At 43.5% G+C, this 25,173-nt stretch overlaps 2 protein-coding genes across 5 annotated transcripts in view; both read left to right on the top strand.

Moving 5' to 3' along the window:
• The window catches only part of pag1 (phosphoprotein membrane anchor with glycosphingolipid microdomains 1), a 49,626-nt gene extending 34,644 nt beyond the window's left edge, over nt 1-14,982 (top strand). Inside the window, exons 2-8 of one of the 3 annotated variants that reach the window (XM_034600399.1) lie at nt 81-312; nt 547-604; nt 3,393-3,489; nt 4,297-4,466; nt 4,738-5,169; nt 11,467-11,526; nt 11,846-14,982. In XM_034600399.1, the coding sequence (XP_034456290.1) occupies nt 125-312; nt 547-604; nt 3,393-3,489; nt 4,297-4,466; nt 4,738-5,169; nt 11,467-11,526; nt 11,846-12,211 (1,371 nt within the window). In that variant the 5' untranslated portion in view covers nt 81-124 and the 3' untranslated portion in view covers nt 12,212-14,982. The remainder of the gene's footprint in view (nt 1-80; nt 313-546; nt 605-3,392; nt 3,490-4,296; nt 4,467-4,737; nt 5,170-11,466; nt 11,527-11,845) is intronic. The other 2 variants (XM_034600400.1, XM_034600401.1) reach the window with 2 other exon arrangements.
• Nucleotides 14,983-16,526: 1,544 nt separating this feature from the next.
• The window catches only part of znf704 (zinc finger protein 704), a 44,788-nt gene continuing 36,141 nt past the window's right edge, over nt 16,527-25,173 (top strand). The window contains exons 1-2 of one of the 2 annotated variants that reach the window (XM_034600398.1): nt 16,527-17,485; nt 23,000-23,184. In XM_034600398.1, coding sequence (XP_034456289.1) covers nt 17,225-17,485; nt 23,000-23,184 — 446 coding nt within the window. In that variant the 5' untranslated portion in view covers nt 16,527-17,224. Of the gene's footprint in view, nt 17,486-22,996; nt 23,185-25,173 lie in introns of both variants that reach the window. The other variant, XM_034600397.1, reaches the window with a different exon arrangement.

Genomic DNA, 25,173 nt, shown 5'->3' on the forward strand with positions numbered 1-25,173 from the left:
TTGAATCTTTAATTAAATGTCCATGTTTTCTAATGGATGTTTATTTGAAATAACAAGATCTCGTTTTCTCCTTCCCTCAGCAGGTACCTGTCCGATGACCTCTCCTCCAACAGTGTGATGCGTCATGGCTCCGGTGCTGAGTGGAGTGTGGTGGGGCCCAGAGGCGGGCGTCGTCGGGTCGGGGGCGGCCGCTGCCACCGGGGTGGCGTCGTGGCTCGGCAGTGAGCAGCTGGTCCTGGTCTTCACCCTCAGCACCCTCACTGTCCTGCTGCTGGTGTCCATGCTGCTGCTGCTCTGTGCTAGCTGCCAGGGGTGAGCACCATAATACCATAACACACACAGCCATTTTCAGACTCAATTGGGACAATTAGCATCATAAAAATAGAACTTATAGCAGCTAAAAACATTTAGAACCTTAAACAATATTTTCGATAGCGTCATAGTTTTATTTAAAATCCAATGTGTGACAGAACAGAAGCAAAACAAGAAACATTCACCTTATCTTCCTGTTTTCTGTCTTCTCTAATCTCTCCACTCGTCTTTTAGGCAGAAGAAAGCAGCCAATGGACATAAAGCAGGAGACCACGACAACCTCATGAATGGAGTGAGTCTGACTCTTGACCTACAAAATGCTAGAGCAAATTTAAACCGCAGTTTTAAAAAGCAATACTGAAGCACCTCGTGGATGATGAAAAGTCTGTCTCTGAAATGTATATTTACTCAAAGTAGGTTTCTGGTTCTGCTTGTTTTACTTTTTATGTGTGTGCATGTGCAGACCAGTAAATACAGTGTGTCCATACATTCTTTACAAACACACACACACTTGCTCTCTTACACGGTCTCTAGGTAAACAATGATGCGTAACGGTGGATGTTTTCAGGAGTTTTATAAGATGAGGTCAGAATTCAGTTCGAAACTCAAAAAACAAGAAACTATGTTAATTCTAGCTGTTAGAAATTAAACAATTGAATCTGCGAAAAACGTGTTCGGACGTGTTCTCTTGTTCAAATATGTAGCTTTACATGTAGCAGCATGCACACACACACACACACACACACACACACACACACACACACACACACACACACACACACACACACACACACACACACACACACACACACACCATCACACACACACAGAACTATACACAAAAACATCACCTCCCTACATTCTCCATTACTGACAGCCTGCAGTTGTTAGCAAGATTGTCTCTAAAATTTCTAGTTTTCAGGTTCACCGTTTGTAATTTGCTGCAAATTAACATAATACAAATGTAGAAGTATGAAGAATGAATAATGTGAGTATAAATTAACCTAAAAACAGCTCCAACATGGTGTTTCTTTCTCTAATGTCGAAATTTTTTTGTTAAATCCAATAATACAAAAAGTCATTATGCACAACAATGTGAAAAACACCTGAATATTCAGTGTTATTAGAGTTGACCTTTGCTCTCGCTGAGTATCTAACTCTCATTAAAATGTCAGTGTCTGATTGAACATCGCCTCACAGACGTAGTTATTTCTCCCATAATTCCGATGATTCAGTCACCAAGAAACATTTAAATGAGACAAACGCTTTACTTCCACACACTAAGTGACATCCACTTAGTCTCTTACTCTGTCACTCCCTCTGGGGCCTTTTCTGCATGTGTGTGTGTGTGTGTGTGCATCAGGCTACAAGCTTCTCCTTGCACGTGCACATTCATTCCCTGAAGCCTTTTTTTTGTGAGCATTTGATGGATACCTTCACCATAACGCTCATGCAGCAGCACAATTGTGGGGTAGTCGCACAGTTTCAGCAAATGACAGACCACGCCACAGGCTGACAGGTTAATGTCGGGTCTTTGTCTGTGCAGATGATCAGTTTGGCTCGTCCTCACTCGCCCGCAATAGGTCTGACTGTCTCTATGGCTACGTCCTAACAATATAGAGGAAATCTGTCCGTCACGTCTCATACGTCCTCTTCATTCACACAAAACATGAGACGTTTGTTCACCTTTTTAACTTCGAGGATACAAATAGTCCAAATTCAGTGTCTCATTCAGTCCTTACCCACAAAGCAACACACATTATGTCTTCTCCAGTCAAAAAAGACTTTAAGGTCCAGATAAGGTTAAGAAGCCATTTCCCGCTTTGCTCTTGAAACTGAAACAAAAGAAAAACATAAGAGATGCTTGGGTCATAAAATAGTTAAAGATTACATCATAGCCACCAACAGTTTTGACAGTAGATGACCACTAGGTGGGGGTGTGGAGCTTCTGATGCACACCCTCGGTGCTCGCAGAGACAGAAGCAAAACAACAAACCTGGACAAAGGGAGTCATGACTTACACCAGTCAGTGTTGTGTCACTGTGCTTGTATGTTGTCGGCAGTGAGTGACGGAGCCGTACCTCTGCCTGTGGAAACAAGAGAGTTTATGATTAAAGTGCATGTTCATAAATCCTACAGGTGCTCAGCTGTGTTATTAAGCCCAGTTTATTTTCAGTGACAGTTATCGGCCGTTGATGAGAGTGTTTGATTTGATTCGACTCCGTGGAGGCTGATGAAACCGGCGCAGTGGATTCTTCCATTAGTTTAATTAGAGCTGCAGAGTTTGCAGTGTGATGCAGCGAACGGGCAAACAGCCTTCAAGTGGAGGACATGGGCTCTGCTGAAGTGTCCTTGAGCAGCAGTGAAACCCTGGCAACCTCAGGGTTATCCGCTCTGCAGCTCTGACTTTCCTGTAGATGGAGAGGAAGTAAAATAGATCTTTTTTGTTACCCATAATTCTGCCGTTTTACTCTCTTCTGCCAAAACTGTGCAAATATTTCTATCTTAGCGTCAGTTCATCTAATAATTAATGATTCAACGAGGCATCAAAATGAGATGTATCTGAGAAAGTGAGGAGAAAAAAAGATGGATGTCAGATCAACCCAGCCTCTCATGAACCCGACTACAACCAACTGAGATACGACTAAACAGCAGCAGCGTATCTTCATTAGGCACGAGTCAGTTTAGATTTTTAGACGTGAAGAAATTGTAAGCTATCTTTAGATGTGTTTGCCCAGTGTGTAAAAACACACAGCATTTATTAACACATGCATCATATGCTGTTGATGAGCATTAAGTGAACAGTGATATGATATGAGAGGATAAGAAAAGAGTGAGAAAACTGCCTCAGTGCTGCTAATGTGAGTTTTGAGAAAAAATCCTGAACATCCAGAGAATAATGTTCCTCTATCCTGCTGCACAGAGGTGTGAAACTCATCCACCCAGATTCCTGCTCCTTTCACGAATTAAACTTTGCAACACTTTTTGGTGTGACTTCTTTACGTAATGCCTTCGATCTGTCAGCACAGCCGGTGAGTCACGAACCAGCAGTGACTAACGTCTTGTGCTTTGTTCTGCAGGTGTCAGAGAGAGAGACGATCAGCCAATCAGCAGAGAGTCCAGTGACGGACGTGGGCGTCAGCAGCTCTCACAATGGTCCTCTAACCAGCGGTACAAGTAAGCAAGGATAGTTAGTTTAGCTTAGTCAGGCCCTCACTGTTAACTATTTTAAATGAAACATATTCAGGTTCACAATTTTGCTTGAAAAGTTTGAAATGCTCTAATGTTCAGAAAACATCACTTTCCTCTTACTGTCAATTGCTGCAGCTCCTCTTTTCAGCCTCTGTCTGAAATACTTGGTTTTAGCACCTGTCTCTTTAAGGCCCCCCTTCTTGATAAAACCCAGTCTGCTCTGATTGGCCTGCATTATGCAAATATATCACGTGTCACATGACATCACGTTGGCGTGGAAGTAACTTCGGGAGAGGAGCTCGCTTTACTGCAGACTTTTGGGCTTTTTAACTTTAAATACTTATATAACAAACTAAAGGTATGAAAAACAGTGAAAAAGCATCATATGCCTCCTTTTAGATATAAGCTATTTAATGCTAGAGTCATTTGTAGCTAAGTGCAACATGCTCTGTTGTCACAGGTTTATATATTCAGCTTTCGTGAAAATAATATTTGCTTTGCAGCTGTTGTTATGCAACATTTTGGATCTCAGCTGTTGTGTTTTGGGTAAATCTATGTAACGTTCTTAGTCATCGTCATTAGTCATTTTACCTACTTCTCATTAGTAGCAGGATGCTGGAAATAGTAAAAGATGTATTCTGCAGGCAAGAAAGAGGAAAATGGTGACTCATAACAAAACTACTTCAAAATAAATGTTAAAAATTCATCTTGTTTCTCATGAGAAACAGTGAAACGGTCATGAAACGAGTCTGTTAACTCACCCTGACTCTGTTTTTGTCTCTGACCCACCAGTCCTCACAGACACACAGGACACCAGTCCCCATCCGTCTGAGGAGATGCTCTCCAGCCAATCAGAGCTCAGGTCCTCCAAGTGTCCTCAGGACCGCGAGCTTCCCAGCATCCCTCCCAACAATGCCCTTATCGGGGACGGACCCCCAGCCTCAGGGGACAGCACCTATGAGGTCAGTGTTTAAAGTCACCTCGCAACAGCAGAAACACGTTCTGACTTGCACTTAGCTGGAATGTGCCAGTGGAGGAGATTAAAGCTTTGATTTCCTGGTTGCTTGACTGACTGATTGATTGGTTGATCGATGGAGCTTAGGGTCAAACTACAGAGAGTATATCTGAATTTTCCAGGGGTTGATGGGTTTGTCAGTGAAAAACCGAAGCATGTAATGTTCTTAGCTAATTTTAAGCATATTAAAGAATCTAATATATGTATCTGTTACCCAGGTGGTGAAGGAGATCGCAGTGGCGTCACGTGACGTCAGCGTTGAAGACTCCCTGTACGAGACAGTCAAGGAGCTCAAAGACTCCCCTGCCCAGCTCGGCCTCCCCAATGGTACCGTCCAGCTGAGCCCCGACAAACCTCCCCACCACCCCCCTGCCCTCCTCAACGGCAACCTCAGCCCCTGCACACCTGAGCGGGTTCCCCTGTGCGACGGGGCGGAGTACGCCTCAGTCAACTGGAATAAGAAGAGCCGTCACAGTGCCGACATGGAGACCAAAAGGCGCTCTGATAATGCCGCCACGCCTTCTCTCAAGCCTCTGGAGGAACCAGAGGAGGACTTACCTCCACCGGTACCGGAGAAGGTTCTGGATGAAAACGACAACCAGCCGTTGGTGATGAATGGGCTGGAGGGGGCTGGGCTACACAATGGAGAGGTGAGGATTGTGTGTGTGTGTGTGTGTGTGTGTAGTCTGTGTGTGTAGTTCTCTAGTCTTGATGAGCATTCAAACACACTGAAATTTGGGGTTCAGTATCTTGCCCAAGGACAGTGCGGGACTCGAAATGCAAGATCTGGGGATCGAACCACCAAACCTCTGGTCAGTGGACGACCCGATCGACTTTTTGAGGCACTGCCAATCACTCGAACTTCATTCTCAGGTGGTCTGATGGTTAACTGCGCCCTGGGCCACATTGAACGACCACCTATTTACATTTTTAAACTTTCAATATAAACATTGAGCACAAAACTAATTGATTTTTTCTTGATATTTTAATTAGGAAAAATCGTATTTCTTGGTAGAGCTGTGCACAGTGCATTGATTCCCTTACAACCAACTATTATTTCATTTTATTCCAATGAGAATAAAACCATTTTCCGACAAACATTTAAGAATATTTCCAAATCTTTTCATGAAACTTAAACCCAGTTATTACTGACATTACTAGCTTCAATGTTTTGCAGGTTTAAACTTACAACATAAGACAAATAATGCATTCAAATAAAAAATGAATATAGTAAATATGTTCATGGTAAATGGACTGTATTTACGTAGCACTCTCCCTGTTTTATCCACCACTCATTCATTCAGCTCTTGTACATGCAGCACTTTTTCTATCACATATTTATCACTAAACAGCTGTCAGGTAAATAACTTGCTGATTGGAGGGGCCAGGGATCGAACCACCCAAGTTCTGGTTAGTGGACGACCCTCTTTACCTCCTGAGCCACAGCTGCCTGCTATAATTAACTTGTAAGAGAACATATTGCCAACTAATTTCTAACCAAAAAAGTTAGATAGTCATTCCAATGTCACTCGAGTGACCTGAGATATTAATATATTCATAATCCAGTTTATTACCATATAAAGCTGAGGTGGGTGATCAGCTCTTCGACCCTGTGCAACAGAGTCAATGTGGCTGGTTGAGAAAGAGACAATGGAGAACAAAGGAAAAGGCAGATACATCTCCCACACAATTATCATCTGCTGAGCTGCCAGCTCAGTGCTGCTTTAGGGAGAGTGACAGACCGAGGGGAGAAATTCGAGAGAATGAGACAGAGAGAGAGAGAGAGAGAAAGAAAACAGTGTATGAGTGAAGAGAGGAAACTGAAAATGGAGCTGGAGTGGGAAGTGCAGGAGAGAGTAATAGATGTAACAGAGATAGTGACGGAGCGATGGGAGATTGAGTCAAGAAAACAAATTGCAGAAAGGACCGGGAGGCATGAAGGGTGAGGGAGACGAGAATCAGGAGTGAGAGACAGCGAGATACAGAGAGAATGGGAGGGAGGAGGACAAAAAATGACAAAACCCAGCAGCATACAAATGAAGCCATCTGTAGTAGAGGAGAGGAGTGGAGGGAAAAGAAAGGATGACAAAGAAGACACAGTATTGAGGACAGGAAGAAGGGTGAGAGGTGGATGTGTAAAGGAGAAGAGAGGGAAGAAGAGTGAAATGAAGAAGGGTGAGATAAACGAGTGAGGAGGTGAAAAGGAGGGAAGAAAAGTGGTTCGGTGTCGTGCACTGAGCGGAGCAGAGCTGCCGCCGCTGCTGCTCTCAGCAGGATGTCTTCCACACGCAGAGATCCATCAGCGACACACACACACACACACACACACACACACACACACACACACTCAGAGCTCAGAAAGAATCAGACTGTTGACAAGTGCACGAACACAATCACCACATTGTCAATCCTTCACGAATCTGCGTGAAGTGGCAACTGTTCTTCTTCTCTACACTCGTCTCTTATGTTCTGTTCATACTTGAACTTTCCCTTCTTCTATTCTAAAAGATAATGATGATTTATTATAACTTATCAAATTTTTGGACCGGTTGTGGATCTAAGGTCGGCTACTGATTCTAATACCTTGCTATTGAGTATCGCCCAATACCGAGTACCGATCCGATACCGGTGCAGTTAGAAAAATAAATTATAGCTGTATGCTACTAACCCTGTAAGTGATGATTGCTGTCATTGTTGTATGGCCTGACTCAGGTTAAGAAAAAGTGATTGACTTGGTTTCTTCAGCTGGTTAAGACCACTGAACAACCCATGTGTAACCAGTCAGATCATCCCCCACCCTCATAAAGGTCAGTTCATAGATGTGTGTGCTCGCCGATGCCTGCAATCTGGCATTTAACGGAGTATCGTGGGCACTTCCGATGATGGAATCGGAACATTCCTACTGAACTATTCAACAGCCAGTCATGCATTGCTGTTAAGTTTGCCACAGGTATCCATGGTGCTCAGAGGGTGGAAGGCCAATAACTTAGTTGATACCCTGATTTGTTCTCTCTCTAAAGTTTTTGAAGTTTTTGCACAACTCTTGGACGGACTATCATCAGTTTGGCACAAACATTCACGACCCTCTCAGGGATGAATTGCAGCAACCTCCGCGATCTCTTCACTTTGCTGGTATCAGGCCAGAAACAGCAGCATGTTGCCACTGTCGCTGGGTGCGTGTTAGTGTGCGCTGATGGAAACATTTGGCTCAAAGTGCTGCTCTGCTCAAGTAGCCTCACAGAGCTCATGTTGGCCTTCGTCCCAGATGTAGTTGAGGAGTTCGCCAAACTTTTTCATCAGAGAGCAGCAGTAAAACTGTGACCCCACACTGACCATTGTATGTGTGTGTGTTCAGCTCTGTTGTGCAATGAGGGTTTTTTACAAAGATTTCAGATCAGATCACTTCTGCTTTTACCTTTGGCTGAGGGCTCCTTTTTCCTCATAGTAGTCTTTGGCGTAGCAAAGTTGCCGTGTTGCCCAGATCTCTGCAGTTAATGTCGTTACCATTAACGATCGAAATAATAATTAAATGGCACCCATGCTGTAATAGACCAGAATTGTCGTTTAATACATCCTCAGTCTTTTTGTTTCTCTTTTCCTCTGTTCATTCCTTTTCTGTTTTTTTTGGTCACTCTCTCTGTTCCTTTGTCCCCGGTGTAGCAGCCAATTAGTTAATTACTGGAGCTCATGTGGACAGCAGGCGAGTCGAGCCTGATCTGACCCCTGGATCCATGATGAAATTTGGATCTGCTGAGCTATGAAATATCTCAAAAACACACACACACACACACATACATACATACATACATACATACATACATACATACATATACACACACACACACACACACACACGCATGCCCAAAAAATGTACTGATTTATATTCACTCCCTCATGTACCTTGTAGGTGTGTCTAGTCAGCATTAATTCTGTTATTTCTCCCCACCCCCCTTATTACACACACACAGAGACACACACATATACCCAAACATGTCTGTGTTTACATATAGACTCCCTGGGGCTGATTTAAGTTTGACCCTGAATGTTCCTGACTCCCCGTGGTTTATGCCCGTGTATGACCAGGAGTCGTAGACGATTTGTCTTGTCAGATCGTGTGTGTGTGTGTGTGTGTGTGTGTGTGTGTGTGTGTGTGTGTGTGTGTGTGTGTGTGTGTGTGTGTGTGTGTGTGTGTGTGTGTGTGTGTGTGTGTGTGTGTGTGTGTGTGTGTGTGTGTGTGTGTGTGTGTGTGACTGAGCCCAGTAAGCGCCAGCTGGCCACCATAACTATGACAGTTAGTCTGGCTTCATGATGGATGATATGGGCTATAGATACTCACTCTCCATCTCTGTGTCTCACACACAGACACACACACAGTCTTTGCATATACACTGTGGTGCCTGTATGTAAATGTTGGAGGGGCATCCCCCCAGTGGCAGCTCGGTAAATGCTGCTCTCACACACATGCACAAAGGGGCAGGTTTTCTCATTTAAACACATATTTTCCATTCATACACCTGGTTTCTAGTTTAACATTTCTCTGCAGATACACACACACACACACACACACACACAGTCTTTTTGTGACCTTTTATTCACATCATCTCCGACACTGTGCAGTTGTACCGTTATTGGACCATCATACACAGCAATAACACTTGTTTGCAGTCATTTCACCTCTCATATGAGGTGCAGGAAATGAATTTGACCCAGCCTGAGGGCCGCTGGGAAACACACTGGGGACACGGAGAAGGTAAACTGCGATATCCAGCGTGTCAGCAGTGTTGAGCTGTCGGTCGGAACGAGGAATCACTATTGTTAGGTGGAGGATTTGTGTTGAGGTTACACTTTGAGGTGTGTTGACACTGTTTTTGTAGTTTGCTTAGATTTGCTTAAATACTTCAATGAGCACGTGCAAGACAGAGAACGCAGATAATCTGAGTTGAGGCATAAATACTGATGTCGCGTGTCAGCATGACGGACACATTGACACCTGATTGGCCGTCTCCATGAGGTGACTGTAATCAGCTTACTGTCGTACTCACATGTCCTGCATGTCATTGTATCTCCTACATAAACACATTCCTATAATCTTCTCTCGCACGTGCACGCAAACACAGCATTGTAACATGTCAAAATATTAATCTCCAGTGACACCAAACACCCAGTCCACATACTGATCTAGGTCTTAATATAATAGATGATATTTGATTTGTAATATAATACGTTAAATTGAGTTTATAAGACTAGAATTTATTTCATATGCATCAAACCTTGGTTAAATACGTGAATTTCCGACTGTGTGACCGACTAAATGAAAATTCCTCTTTAATTGAGCCAAGAAGAAGGAGGCCGCAAATGAAATGACCAAATATTATGAGACGCCCTCAGAGGTGCAGCGACTGGGTCAGGTCACCTGCAGCCAAGCTTTCATGGGAAGTCTTCCTTTCAGGCCACTCTGTGTGATTGGTCGGCTAATTAAAGCAAAATGAAAAAGGCATCTGCTGCGTCGCAGAGTGTGTGACGGATGTATAAAAGTAATGATGTCTCCAAACGTGTGTGATCCATAAATTAATCACATTCACTTATGCTCTTTGATTAAAAATGTCAGAGAAACGTAGATCAGCCTGATGTTACTTTGAAAGACATGAATCTCTGTGTGCAGTTTTTCTGTCAGTATATGTGACGCTTGTGTGTTCAGCAGCAGCCATCGGCCAGAGGCATTATGTTTGCGTTCTTTGGTACGCCCCTCCGTCCATCCCAATCTTTTCACCACAATATCGCAAGAACACCATTAGGGAATTTCTTCGAATTTCTTATAAACGCTTGACTCAAGGATAAAATGATTAGATTTTAGTGGTCAAAGGTCAAAGGTTGCTGTGACCTCACAAACACATTTTTGCTTTTTGAACTTGATATCTCAGGAGCTGCTGCAGGGAATCATTTTGATGAAGTCAACATACCAGGAGCCCCTTGAGGGGATTTCTTCAGATTTGGCACAAACGTTCACATGGACTCAAAGTTGAACTGATTAGATTTCGGTGGTCAAAGGTCAAGGTTACAGTGACCCCACGAACCCTTTTTTGCCTTGTGAACACATTGTCTTTAGAACGCCATAAGAGAAAAGGTCTTGGTGGCCTCATTAAACATGTTTTCTCAAGTCTGCCTTCGGTAATATCTTATTAGCTTTTGTTAAATTCCTTTTTAAGTGAACAATATTATATGAGTCCGTAATAAATGTTTGTATGTGAACTCAAACTACACTGGTTGGCGGAGGCACACAACCGCTTTACAAATGCATCAGCGTCAACCTCAGTAACTCTGAAGTTTAATCATAAAACTGAGTTCACAAAATGTCTTCCGCTTAGAAATGGGCATAAAATGTTCTTATCACATGAACACTCTGGTCGATGCTGGCGTGGATATTGAGGTTCTCGTTAGACTCCTGAGGTGTTTGGCGCCGCTGCCAGATGTGCTTTGATGATTAATGGCTTCCCCATCGATCAAAAAAGACGAAGTGGACGGAGGCATGTGCGCAGAAACATCACACTCTCTGTCACTGCCCATTGACTTTCACTCAATAATTTTCTTAATGAATGGGTAGTTATTAACAACATTAGCTTTATATGTGCAGACGCGGACCTTGTTTTTCTCCCACTGCTGGGAATAGTTTAGAAGTTCACTTCATTGATCGCGTTACCGAACATTCTCTCGAGACATTCGCAGTCTGGTCAGTAGTTTACCAGTGTGTTTTTGTAATGCAGATCAATAAGAGCTGCAGCTTTCTGCTTTTGATTACAAGAGAAACTGTACAAGATGAGGTCACCATCTTCTTCAAGAAAATACAAATGTGTGACAACCAAATGTAATGAACAGCCACTTTTAGTTAAAATGTGATCGAGCCCTCAGTCTTTTCTAAATCTCTCTTTTTTGCTCTTTCTCTCCTCCAGTTACACTCCCCTCTGTCTCCTACAACAGGGTTCGACAACCACGTTCTGTCAGACAATGAGGTAAGTGTCTGCTGAAACCCCCTTATTCCCCAAACTGCCTGCTCAAATCCCGAGACAGGAGCACTTTACACTGCGAATGCCAACGCTCCGAGCACCAGAAACATGAAAAAGAAAGAGAAAACGTGGAAACTGGTAAAATAGTGATAGAACATCAGACAATACGCTACAAGGGGAAAACCTAGCAGGGGTCTTTTGATATAAATGCACCACTGACTGTTTCTTTTAGTGCTTGCGTTCCTGTTATCTTAATAAATGTAGTCATGTTCACCCCAGTTTTACGCAAAACACATGAACAACGTGTCTCTTCCGTGTCCCGCAGTCCGCTGTGTATTCTACAGTGAACCAAACAAACTGTGACGAAGCTGTGAACGAGGAGGACAAGGAGCACGACTACAGCAGCATCGCAGAACTCAAAGGTCTGGTCCCGGCCTCTTCCTCCAGCGACCTCTACGCCACCGTCCGAGACATCTACACGCAGCCCGACGAGCCACAGGTGGGGGATGACCCCATCCTGGACAGCACAGATCCCGGCTACGAAACCATCCACATCCCAAAGACTAGCAGCTCGGATGATGACCACAGGGACAGGCTGGGAGCGGAGGGGTCAGACAACGGCAGATCGCCAGAGCCTGACTATGAGAGCGTCGGGGAGATGGGTCTTGGCCGGGAAACGTCCCGTCTCTGAGTCCCCTCCTCATCATCTCCATCTGTTTGGACGAAGCCTCCCCTGTGATACGTCTTTGTAGTGCTTTGAACCTGCTACCGAGCATGCTTTTGGTGCATGACTTGGGGAAAACGGCAGAACACGGCTCACCACAACGCATCCATCATCAACACACGAGTGTCCTCTTTGCAGCTCGGGTACGGTTCATCACATTGGAACTTTTAATTTATCACACGGGGTCGGCGTCATCGGTACTCGTAGGCCTGGTAGTAAATGAACTGTTGTACCTCAGTCACTGGGCATTCATCGTGTGGAAGATTGCACTTTGGATTGCAATTGAATATCTCGTCTCTGCTGACAGTGCATATCATGAACGCTGGATTGTGTTGAACAAAAAAAAAAAATACACACAACACACATGCAGCATTTGAAGGGGTTAGCTGAGGACACTATCCGTTCCAGCAACGTAAAAAAAAAAAAAGAAGACGGAAAAAAGAAAGATTTCAGTGCCATACACTCATGGAATTCATGCACTTACTGTTCCTGACTGAACATCATGTTATTTTTACTCCACATCGACAGCTGCTAGTTGCTTTCTAGCTTCCTCCAGGTGACTCTGCGTCATGTTTTATTGAGGTGTGATTCTAGGTTATTCCTCCGCTGTGCATCCTCTGCGTGAAATCCCAGTGAATGAGATATGGGCATTGGAAGGAAAAGCCTGTCTCATCCCTGACCAAAATAAACATCTGTGAGATTATACGCCATCAAATGTAAATGAGGACTCTTAAACTTTAGGTCAAACTTGTTACAGGTCAGGGGGATATGAAACTAGTCATCCGCAGAACCAAAATGGAAGCCAGAGCTTGAGGAAGGAGGTCAGCGTCACATGAGCTTGCGGTTTCGCAATACATTTAAAATGTATTTTTTACATGTTTTTCAGCCCTTGTCAGCATTTTTTATTGAAATTCCTATTTATTTGAGGATGCATATTATTACGTAATTGTGAAATGTGTCTATGAGAGGAAAGCAAGTCGGGTTTTATAGACGTTTCTAGCATTTTTATCGAGATACATACTAAAAGAAAGTGAGTTGTGAGGCAGTTGTAAGGGTACGCACTCCCTCGACTTTGATTTAAAAAGAAGAATACATATGATGAGACCATATTTCCTTTTTTGTCATTTTGCACAGGGATCAAAACAAATTCAAAAAAAGACTTGTAATGTGATGAAATGACGCAGCCTTGTATTATGAATGCAAATGTTATTGATGAAATGTTTTATTTTTTTTGTTATCATGCTTTTTTGAGCCGACTCTTGGTACCGTATCATCTTCAGTTGGCATCGTGGATTATTTCAAAGCACAAGGTTTATTATATTATAACGGTACTGCATTTATACACAGGTCATTATTACAGATCAGTTACACCTCTGCACAATTTAAATATCCAATGTTTGTTGACTTGTTAGAAAAAAAACAACAACACATATCTGTCTGTTTGTAGCTTGTGATGACGACATGCCAACCGAGGCTTGTATATACAGTAGTAGGAGCACTATTCTGACTGTAACTCGCTGGAAGTGTTATGTAAGCTTTTACTCGTTTGTACAATGTTCAGAGTGATATGATTTTTTAGAATAAGAGCACTGATAATATGTCTGACTTGTTTTTGAAGTAAACCTGAAGCCCTCTTGTCCGACGCCTTTTGCCTTGTAACGTAACTCAGAGTTGCTTTTTTTGAGAAGTAGTAACCAGTCACAGGTCGGGAATATGGTACAGTGTTTTGGTACGTACATTTGCAGAAACATTAATTGTGGTACTTTTATTTAAAATAACTGAATTATTGTCTAAATACTGTTGTTTGGTGTTTATTTTCTAAAGGCCAATGTTGTTGTTTTTTTTGTTGTTGTTGTAAATATATCTTTAACTCAAACAGTATTTTCCCCACTTTAGCAGAAGTGTTGTTGGCGTCTACTTCCACCACATCAAAACATAACAGCATCTCCAGCACCCGTTCGTGTTTCACCGGACGTGCAGGAGCTTGTCTGCGCTTCAGATAAACAAAGACGGCCCCCGCTGCCTGGTATTAGATTCATAAATGATATCAGACATTGGAAATGCGGTCACATAGCCCAGCAATCCTACAGGCGAAAGACTATTGGAGATGCAATCCAATCCCAGTATATTTTTAAAGTATAAGCGAAGCCCTCAGAAATATCACATTCATTTCTGCAGAGGGGTAATTATCAGTGTTGTTTTCACTCCCAAAGAACACTCGACCCCTTTGAGCACATGGTTCCTAAGCCAAGTGTGGTGGTTGTGTGTCAGGCTGGTGCCATCATTTAGATATAATGGTGTTCACAGATCGCTATATATGACCTTTAAGGAAATGATCTACCAAAAGGGGGGGATGCTTCCGTGCCAAATCTAATCAGGACAGCGCATACACATTGCTAATAGATACTTACCTAAAATCACTTATTCTGTCGAGCTGTCTGTTTCGGTCATAAAAACACACACACACATACATGTCCTCTCCCTTCGGGGGGTGGGGGTGTTGCCTGAGATGCGCCTCCGCCGCGTCTCCTCTCGGCTCCACCAGTCCCTTAATGAGACCATTTGTTCCGGCCTACAACAAGCAGACAACTCTATGGTGACACCCGTCTTTGATCACAGGGCAAAGCCTGTTCTGGCAGTTATGGCCACATCTGTCACTCCACTCTGTCCAGTTTCCATTCTCAGCATGTAAATATTTTATGACATGAATTGTTCTATTAAAATATATATATAATAAATGGTGTCATTGTATTATTTTTTTTTTAATTCACTAGGGTGCTGTCACATAAATCTGTGGGCCGCACGTGATTTTCCAAAAAGATTACATCTGACATGAATTAGGCCATTTGTTACTGCGATCACATTATTTTTCTATATTCAATCTGCCAAGCCGCGCTGATTATCACGATGAATGAATTAGACTGCTGCTAAATTTCATTTGTGAAGTTTTTAATCAAGTGAAACACGTTTATCGGATCCCTTTTTTTTTTTTCTTTCTCAGGGAAGCAACAGCTTCAGATACATTGTGCGATCACACTTCAGGTTTCTTATTTAGCACAGGGTGTAACTTAGCCACCTGTGAGTGCAGTGTTGTAAAGGAAAGAGTATGACACTGTTATTACCTCTGCCAAGAAGATTATGTTTTCTCCCCTGTCCGTTTGTTTGTTGCTTGGTTTTTATGATTGTTTGGAAGCAAGATTACACAAACAACTGACCAGATTTCTACAAAACTTGGCGGAGAGATGGAATGTGGGTTGCAGAAGAACCTGTTAAATTTTGTTGCGGATCTGGATCAGGGGGAAGATCCAGGATTTTTAGTTATTTTTTCACTTTCTTCAAGATTTTTCAATAACTTCACCATTTTCTGTTGGTCCTTAGCGAAGGTATTCACTCTACTGCTATTCTAGTAATCGCCATGTGACATTCAATAAATATATCACTGCATTTCTGACAAGGCTGACCTATGGGTTGATGAATGTAAATTAGCATTTTTAATAAATTTGCACCATGATTCTCCTCTCTAGAATTCTTTGCCTAAATTATCTGATGGGGCTTGGATTTGGCTGCATAATGTGCAGGGTTGATCTTGGACCATATTTATCAATCAATCAATCAAAATTTAAGTTGTATAGCCCATATTGTTGAAATATAGAAAAATATGCATTTAATTAAACTAATATATACAGTGTAAAGACAGGAAACATATGTGCACTGAGTGGATTGCACATGAACCGTTGCTATTGCACAGAGAGATGAATATAGCACAGTGAATATTGTACAGTAAAGAGAGTTGAAGTGTTAAAGTGCAGTCCATAATGGTGCATGTAGTTCTACTGGGAGCAGAGCTGGTTGTGCAGTCTCACTGCTGCAGGTTGCATGAACCTTCCATGCGATACAATACGTCTGATAAGAAATGAAAACCCCCCACATGAAATCCAATAAGCTGTTGTGTTTACATTCACACAATCACACCACTGCAGAGCCTCACTTTCACTTTAGAACCGGATCATGGTGAACTAGGAGTCTGATGACACCTGGAAGTGGGTTACACGCATAAAGCCTGAGTGTCTGGTTGAACTTTTCCTTTCCATGGGCTGAATTCTCCTCTTTCCCTCTCCTCCCTGCTGCCATACCCCCTCCCCGCTGGCTCCCTCTCCATCCTTGCGTCATTGTTTTGAATGGAGCATCCTCCCGGCTTGCGTTACCTTCAGTCGGAGTGGAAGGGGGAGCGGTGGGGGCGGTGGGGGCTTGTGGAGGCGTGTGCTTCCCCGACCAATCGCGGGCCGCCGAGGCCGCCGGACCGCACATGTTTACAGGCAGCATTCCGCCGGTAGAGCCCCTGCTCGGTGGGAGCCTCACCCGGACTGGACGCCGCAGAAGCCGGAGCTGGAGTCCCCTGCACGGCCGTGGTTTATTGCGTTCCCAGCCCCTGGAGAGGGATCGTGACAGAACGGCTCGGGTCAAGGGAAATCACTCGACGCGTTTGTTTTGATTCTTCTACGTCCGGCTGGTTTTCCCGCACACAAGCCGCCATTTTGTCAAATCGTGTACAAATGTCACTTCGGCTCCCGGAGGTGTCAGGCGCTCCGTGTTTTGCCGCCGCCTCCTCGGCTCGGAGGGAGCAGTGGGGGAAACAAACAGGTCGGCCGGAGCAAGAGAGGTAACCGGCTGGATGTGGAGCTTCTCTAGCGGCGAATGAATCGTTTTCGCGGCGCAAGGCTTCGGTCCAGTGCTCACTCCCAGCTCCGCGGCGGTGTTCCGGTGCTCCTGAATGCGGCGCCGTTCGGAGTTGTCTCCCTTCCGAGCATGTTGCCGCTTTCTAACATTTTGTCAGGGCTGTCGGGGCGCGTAGTCTACCCGCTGCGGTTTTGTGTTTTTCGCGACGTTGTTTACCGGCTATAATTCGACGGTTAATGGTTCTGCACCCGCTCTGAATTCAGCGAGACGCTTGCCCCTTTTTTTTGTTTACTTCCCCTCGACATGCACACGAGGCGCTTGGTCAAGCGGTCGATCCTCGGCAGCCGCGTCTATGCGCCGAGTCCGACCGGGGACGGGGCTCCGGTGACAGGAGTGGTCCAGGCTGTCAAGCAGGAAAACAGGGACGTGTCGGCCGCGGGACTCCGGCGCAGCGTCTACACGGTGCTCATGCAGGACGGGAGCCTCAAGGAGTTCTCCGAGGAGGAGCTGGCGGCCGGGATCAACCACACCGCGGCCAAGGGGCCGCTCAGATCCAGCCTGAAGGTGGGTCAGTGCGCGGGCAGAGCTCCGGCCGGCAGGCAGCGCTTCGCTGTTTGTGTTGTGCGGTGTTTTGCAGCGTTTAACCGCTTCCTGCGCAGAGCGGATTTAACGGTGCCACCGCCGCCGCCGCTGCTGCTGCTGCTTCTGCTTCTGCGGCTGATGACAACAGATCTAACCGGCGGGGATAAACCCTGCATCGCCCAGAATAGCTGCAGCACCGATCCGGTTGCATATTGCATCAAATCGCGGGCTGTCATGACATTTGGCGACAATCAGAGAAATGGGACAAAGGGCTTGATGGGGCCTGCGCAATGTTTATGTGGGCTAGTGGGTGGGTAAGCCGAGGCAAACAAACACACTGGGACTGCAGCGTTTTTTGGGGGGATATGGAGAGATCTCGCTCCCCAGGCATTTTGCACATTGGCTAAATTATGATTTGTATTTGTATTTTTTTTTGCATCACATTTGTCACAAATCATTTTGTGCATCCCGCCCGGAGTTGCACATTTGCACTCAGGGGATATGTTTTGCACATTTTCATTCAAAGGTGATGCAAGCTTGCCACACACTGTTCCTCATGTCGTGCACAACAAGGCCAGTGGTGTTTAACAAGGGTTAAAATAGCTGTTGAGGTGTTTTTTCTCCTGGCACAACAGGCAGAATATAAAGTTTCAATCATGTCCAAATTAATAGTCTGATGTGGGCCTAATTAGCACTGGACAAACTGTCTTCATATCCACCTTGTGCATGGCCTCAGATAAAGACTATGTGAGGACAAGAGGTCAATCCAGCCCTTGGATGAAAACACAATTTCTGGCACTGTGTGTGTGTGTGTGTGTGTGTGCGTGCGTGTGTGTGTGTGTGTGTGTGTGTCCTTTTTATAGTGTGGGAGTGACTGAGGAATGCCTGAGACTGAAAAAAGTGGCTTGTTTACGGTCTTTGATTTATTTTGATTGGCGTGGTTTGCTCCTCCTTGCATTTGTGTGTGTTTGTGTGCATGTGTGTGTGTTGTGCTTTGATATATTTCTGATGAAGTAACTTAACAGGGCTGTAATTGCCGGAGTCTTATTTTCATAACCAAAAGGGGAAATGTTTGGCCGCTGTTTGTTGCCACTCGTGCAGAACTGCTCACATTTCCTTTTATGCAAATGTGAGTGAGATCAGTGTGAATTCGCAGATACAGCAGCAGCACCCAAACTCCACCCCATTGCCTGGAAAGCTTGTAAATCTTAAATATAGTTGTAAACTGTTATTTAAAACTTTTTTACGCAGACAGGCCAAATCTCAACCAGGAGGAATGCAGCGGCTCTGCGTGGAGATTTGTCAGAGCTTTGTCTGATGGGGAATGCAGAGTAAACTTTGCCTCTCTTGTTTTTCATTTGCACATCTATGCAGCAGTGCCCTCACAAAAGCTGTTGCACAGTATTGTTGCAGTCTGCGGTGCAGGCTGGAGTGGTGCAGCTGAGGCTGAGAGCGCAGTCCTGTCAGCACAATGGTCAAGTCTCTTTCAGCACGACTCAATTCCCGCTGAGGACGAAAACAAGCCATAAAATGAGGAGGAGGGGTCTGTTGTGTGTGTGTGTGTGTGTGTGTGTGCGTGCGTGCGTGTGTGGATTCACATGTGCATTGCACAGTGTGTCGCTGGAGTGTGTGATATCTTGGATGTGCCTTCTCCCACATGCACATTTGTACGTTTTAATGAGTGAGAGCTGACTACTTAAATCTTTGGAGTGGAGGGGGTTGTTTGTGAGGGCATACTGCCCCATTTGAGTTGCAGCTGCCCGGCCAACAAAGCCGGCACCCCCAGGTTGGCAAGGGGTGGCGTGCTCCTGAGAAGCTGGATGCTTGGCTCATTGCCTGGTATGGCTAACGAATGCCTCCCATTTTGGGGTGGAGAGAGAGGGGGGGGGGGGTCGCCACGATGCCACTTGTTGACTTGTTGATTTGTTGATTTGTATGCTTTGAGCAGCGTTGCACAGATTTCTCACTGCTAACAAAGAGCCATTACTCATTTTGTTTTGCTGGGGCTTTTGTTGTTGTCGTATGTTGATTGTGGGAGTCCATGAAGCAAGCTTGTTGACAGGAGCTGTGTGACTCTTTGTTCTGAAGTGTTGGTCCCAGGCAGGGGCCGGCCGTCCTCATTGGTCCACTGAGCAGCATCAGCATGAAGCGCGGTGAACACGGGGTCAAGTCTGAGTGCTGCTGGCCCTGCATTGATATGAGTAATTTTCTATGTCGCATGTGTCTGTCTCCGGCATGTGTTAGGTGTGTTATAAAAATATCATCACAAGTTTGACACACTCAAAATTTGAATCCCCTTTTCTCATTGCATATGTGTCAAAAAGTAATTCTCTTCTGCAGAATTACTTCCGCTATTACAACAGGAAGAGAAAAGGTTCCGGCTGAACGATTCGGGGGAAAATAATGAATTGTGATCCAGGATTGCTTTTACAATTTTAATCATAATCATTTCCTGATGGTAACCTCTAGGCCTGTGCACAGGTTTGAATGAGAAATGTTTGTAATAAGCATAATCCCAAATTTATCTTATCTTATTTTGATAAGATATTACTATTCTGCTTGTTGTTGATGTCCGTCAATGTTTTTTTAGTTCAAAAATGTAAATGAGCTATTTTCTGTAAACATCTCGACCAATTGAGCTCACATTTATTAAGATATTACATCAACACCAAACATGAGATAACTCCGTATTATTGAAATATGGCGACATGAGTTTCAGTCAGTTTGGGTAATTCAAGGAATCACTGTTATTTAGATATTTATTTACTCTCTCACAATTTGAAAGTGGCACTCAGTTTGCATTTTTTATTTTAAATCGAATCACATTTTATTCTGGAAAATGTTATGTTACCCCGTGTTGATGCAGTGTTTACAAATCAACTTATCCAAGACTGCAGTTTAAGCCCTTATTCCGTGTTTTATGTGTTTTCCTGCAGTTTATGTATCCGAGTGATTTAAAAAAAGTTACCATCTTATTGAAGATTGCAGTTTGAGTAATGAATATCTCCAATCAGGATCACATCCATTCGACGCTCCAATAAAAATCCACCCAGCTCCATTCGAGCTGAAAGGTGAAGTCTGTTGGGATTTTATGACATCGGGCCCATGGAATTCAATCTGTGGTCCGTGCCAGCTTTGCTTTATTGTGACCTTTGACCCACAAAGGTACGAGAATCTTTACGCTTGACAAACTACTGCCCAAAGCAAGTAGATTATGAGTTTTCTGTGTGTGTGTGTTTGTGAGTGGGGGAGAGAAGGAAAATGAGCGATAAAGAGGGAGGGAGGGGGGTATCAGACACTCTGGATATTTGTACTGTTCATGAGTGCACACACACACACACACACACACACACACACACACACACACACACACACACACACACACACACACACACACACACACACACACATTTACACCGGCTTTGATGCATGCAACTCACATTTCACAACTGATTCGGTATGCTTCACAATTTCCTGGCTGCGTGAAATGCCATCATTCATAAGGCCGGTGAAAGGAAGGAATTGCCGTTGGTTTTATCAGAGGAGTACACACCTAATCTTCCCAGAGCTGGTGCAATCCATCTTGTTATTTTACTCAAGTCTGTGTTTTCACAGAGCGTTTTTGCGCACCACTGAGCGTCCGTGCCTCTATCATGAGCGATACTCGATACCAATTTCTTGTGTTTTTTACCTCATTAATCTAAGTGAATTGTTCTGTGTGTGTGTGTGTGTGTGTGTAAGTTATTGACTCTGGTGCCGTTGCCTTTTCCACAGTCAAGCCTAATCATGTTACAGCGCTTTGAGATAATGATCTATGTCACACACACACTCACACAGAGAAACACCCACCAGCCTGCATGTCATACTTGTGTCATACAACGCTCCGTTGGCATGGGCAGCGGTGTGTGTCACTCTGCCTTGTGTTTTGGCTTTTTCTCAGTGTGTTTCTAAAGAGCCTGATGGCTTTAGTTACCTACAGAAGTGTGTGTGTGTGTGTGTGTGTGTGTGTGTGTGTGTGTGTGTGTGTGTGTGTGTGTGTGTGTGTGTGTGTGTGTGTGTGTGTGTGTGTGTGTGTGTGTGTGTGTGTGTGTGTGTGTGTGCGTAGGTACACACAGGTATTCATGTGTACCATCTTTTCTGTTGTGTAAGAGAAGAGATGAAGTTGGGCTGCTTTTTTTTTTTTTACATTGCTAGGGGTAGGCGTTTTCAGAGCATTGTGGTGGGAAAAATGATTTTCTTTTGTGTCAGTGAATAGTTTACGTTGGTAAGGGTGTGTGGTGCAAGAATATGTTTTCCTGTTTAATACAGTCTCGCTGTATGGAGAGTCTTTATTTGTGTGCGCTGTTGCGTGTGATTTTCAGGACAGCAGAGACATCTGTGTTTTCTGGATCGATTGTGTCACCAGAGAATTTATATGAACGGCTCAAACAATTGAACTTGAGCTGTTTTCCGACATGAAAATTGGTGCAGACATTTTCCAAACTTTGCCTTCCACAAATGTGTGGAAATGATTATTTATTATTATTTTAATCGCCAAAACCTGTCACAACTGTTATTGTGTATTGCGCAACTTTTTCATCCAGAAATAGTTGTATTCCCTGTTGTTTCCAGTTTTGTGTCTGTTTGGGTCCCTGCAGTGTTCTCACATGGGCTCACTCTGATATTTACCGGACATTTTACGAGGCGATGGGCAGGTTACCAATCGCAAGCTTTTCTGGCCTGTACAGTCAGTAAAAGTTTCACCTACTCTTCAGTTCAAGCAAACAAATCCCTGCTCTTACTTTTCTCCATCGCTATTTCTCGTTCATTGTATTTTCTGCAATAAGCAACCAACTGCAGAGTAGACAACGTGCTTCTGTTTACACTGGCATCTGCATGACCAGTGAACAGGAATGGTCACGGGATATACGCTTTTCAGGTTTGTTTGTATGAATGGAGATAATTACTGATGTGGGACAAAAATTCTCATTTGGATGGAGATCATGTTTGTTCTAAAACATGAGTCTAGCGAAGCCTCAGTTTACTGTATTTTTTAAACTTCCATTAAGAAACTACGTTACAGATGCACAGTTTTGTGTTAAATTTTGTTTTTATGGTTATCAGCTTAAAAAACAAAATCTCTACAGGAACTAAGAAAAATAAACTTTTTTATAACTAACCATTGTGCATTTTTGAATCCATCGGCTTTAGAAGCTGCGAGAGGCTAGTTTTATTTTTCTGAAACCATATTGGAACATTTACTTTAGGATTTGAAATTTAAACATAAAAATATTAAATTTGGGTGATAAGATTTGATGGCCGGAGCCCAGACTCTGACTTTCTAACTGATGCTGTGTTGAACTTTTTCTGTTATTGTTTCCTAGAACTTTCCTAGCACTATATTTTAATAGGCAGTGTACTGCTCAACTTTCCATCAGTGTTTATGGCTCATTATTATTATGTATGTGTTCCTCTCACCAAGCATTTCCTTATCCTTTTTGTATCTCTCTCCAGCAGAGCTCCAGCAATGGAGCTCCAGAGGGCCACAGGATGAACGGCGGCTCCCTCAGCCCAGAGGCGGTGGAGGAGCATCGGTTGGCTGACAGCAAGCGTGTTGGCCGGGACCCCGACACCCGATCAGTGTCCCTGCTAGAGCAGAAACGCAAAGTGGTCTCGTGCAGCATTGATGTGCCTCACGCAAGGTAAGGCAGCGTATGCATGTGTGGTAAAGAGTCACTGACTGTGTGAGGCAGCAGCTCATGCTCAACAGCATTTGTGTTACATACAAAAACAAAAGCGATAGCTGTTCTTCCACAAAAACGTCAAGCATATTTATGTGTTTCTTGGCTTTAAGGCAACAGTAATTGTCTATTTTATCTTTGCTATGGAGCAGGAAACGCATACAAGAGGGTAACTGATGCAATTTACTATATTAATTGACTCTCATGGCCCTGAGTCCTTGTTGCACCACTTCTACAAATTTGGAAACCACCAGAGGCATGTCATTTAAACATAATTGCTCTAGAAAGTTATGGGATTCATCCAAAAGTGACATTTTGCAAACAATCCCTCAATATTCAAGACATGGATACACTATTACACCAACTGCACTTCGGCATGGGATTAAAAATGAATTGATGGCAGATGATAAAATCAGTCTATGTGTAATGGAGTAAAAGTGGATTCCAGTCAAATTACATTGTATCCAGTCGGCAGCTTAAAAAATGGCTTCAAGGATGTCAGCCAACATAAAGTCACTCATCTTTATGAGATGAAACATCAATGTCATTAACCTGCAATGAACTCTGCATGTATGAACTGAAGCCAAACTTCCTCGAGGACAGGAATCAGTTCCTCACTGACAAAGAACTGGGACACACATACTAACCCTAACCCATACTTACACGCAGCTACATACGTATGAAAACAGACACACCCGCATGCACATAGACAAAAATACACACACACACACACACACACACACACACACACACACACACACACACACACACACACACACACACACATGTTTGTACTTCTATCTTAGTGAGGACACTCATTGACATATACATTCCCTAGCCCCTTAACTTAACTTAACCATCCAAACTAAATGCCTGACCCCAACCTAATTCTAACCCTAACCCTAAAACAAAATCTTAACTCTGAAACAGCCCCTTTAAAAAAGTGAGTCAAAATGTCCTCACTCTGTAGCGTCTACGCTTAAAATGGTCCTCAGAAATATATAACTACAGGAACACACAGACACACACTTTACGTACATGTACAAATAGACAAATATTATTTTAAGAAAGTCAACACAGTCACAAACTGAAGCTTGTCTGCAACACGTCAATTACACTGTAATAGGCAGCGGTGAAGAGCAGTTTAATAAAGAAACAACATTCGTTTACTTTTAAATGCGAACACTAATGGGTCTTAAAGCACTGCACTGTTATCGAACATCACTCCCCATTACTGATGGATAAATCCAATCGATGGCAACTTGCTGAAAAGTACAGTAAAAGTCGCCCGATCGAGCAGCTTTATCACTGCATCCTGAGCCGTGCTGTAAACATAAAAGTTATTTGCTGATGAAATATAGATTAGTTTCTCTCTTGTCGTCCATTAAGAAGTAAAAAAACTCCATTTAAATTGAATCTATCTCATGGATTAGACAGAAGTTTTACAATTGCCCCACTATAATTACCTCCTTGCATAGGGAATGCAATCACATTGATATTTATATGGTTATTGTGGAATAGCTTATTGATTGTCTCACTGGCCTTGCACAAGTTCAGCTTGTTGCCTCGGCTCAGGCACGACCACTTGTCTCAAATGCCTTTTATAAATTAGAATTTACATTCATTATTAAAAGCTTCACATGTTTTCAATTATTGTTATAACCACACAAAATGTGTCAGGATGTGTCTGTCGCCAAAATCCCAATACTAAGGTTTTATTTGTCCTCCCATAAGTAGAAAAACTAAAAATAGAAGTTTAATTTACTATTTCTAAGAAGCTACTGGTATTTTCCGGTTTGGTATTTAAAGTTTTATTGGTTGTTACTGCATGGGTGTAACTCTACCTCAGTAATTTTGTTGTCTACTGCCAGGTAAGTGAAGAAAACCCTTTGCACACCCTGTGTGTGTGTGTGTGTGTGTGTGTGTGTGTGTGTGTGTGTGTGTGTGTGT

Source organism: Hippoglossus hippoglossus, chromosome 11, assembly GCF_009819705.1.
Source record: "Hippoglossus hippoglossus isolate fHipHip1 chromosome 11, fHipHip1.pri, whole genome shotgun sequence".
NCBI lineage: Eukaryota > Metazoa > Chordata > Actinopteri > Pleuronectiformes > Pleuronectidae > Hippoglossus > Hippoglossus hippoglossus.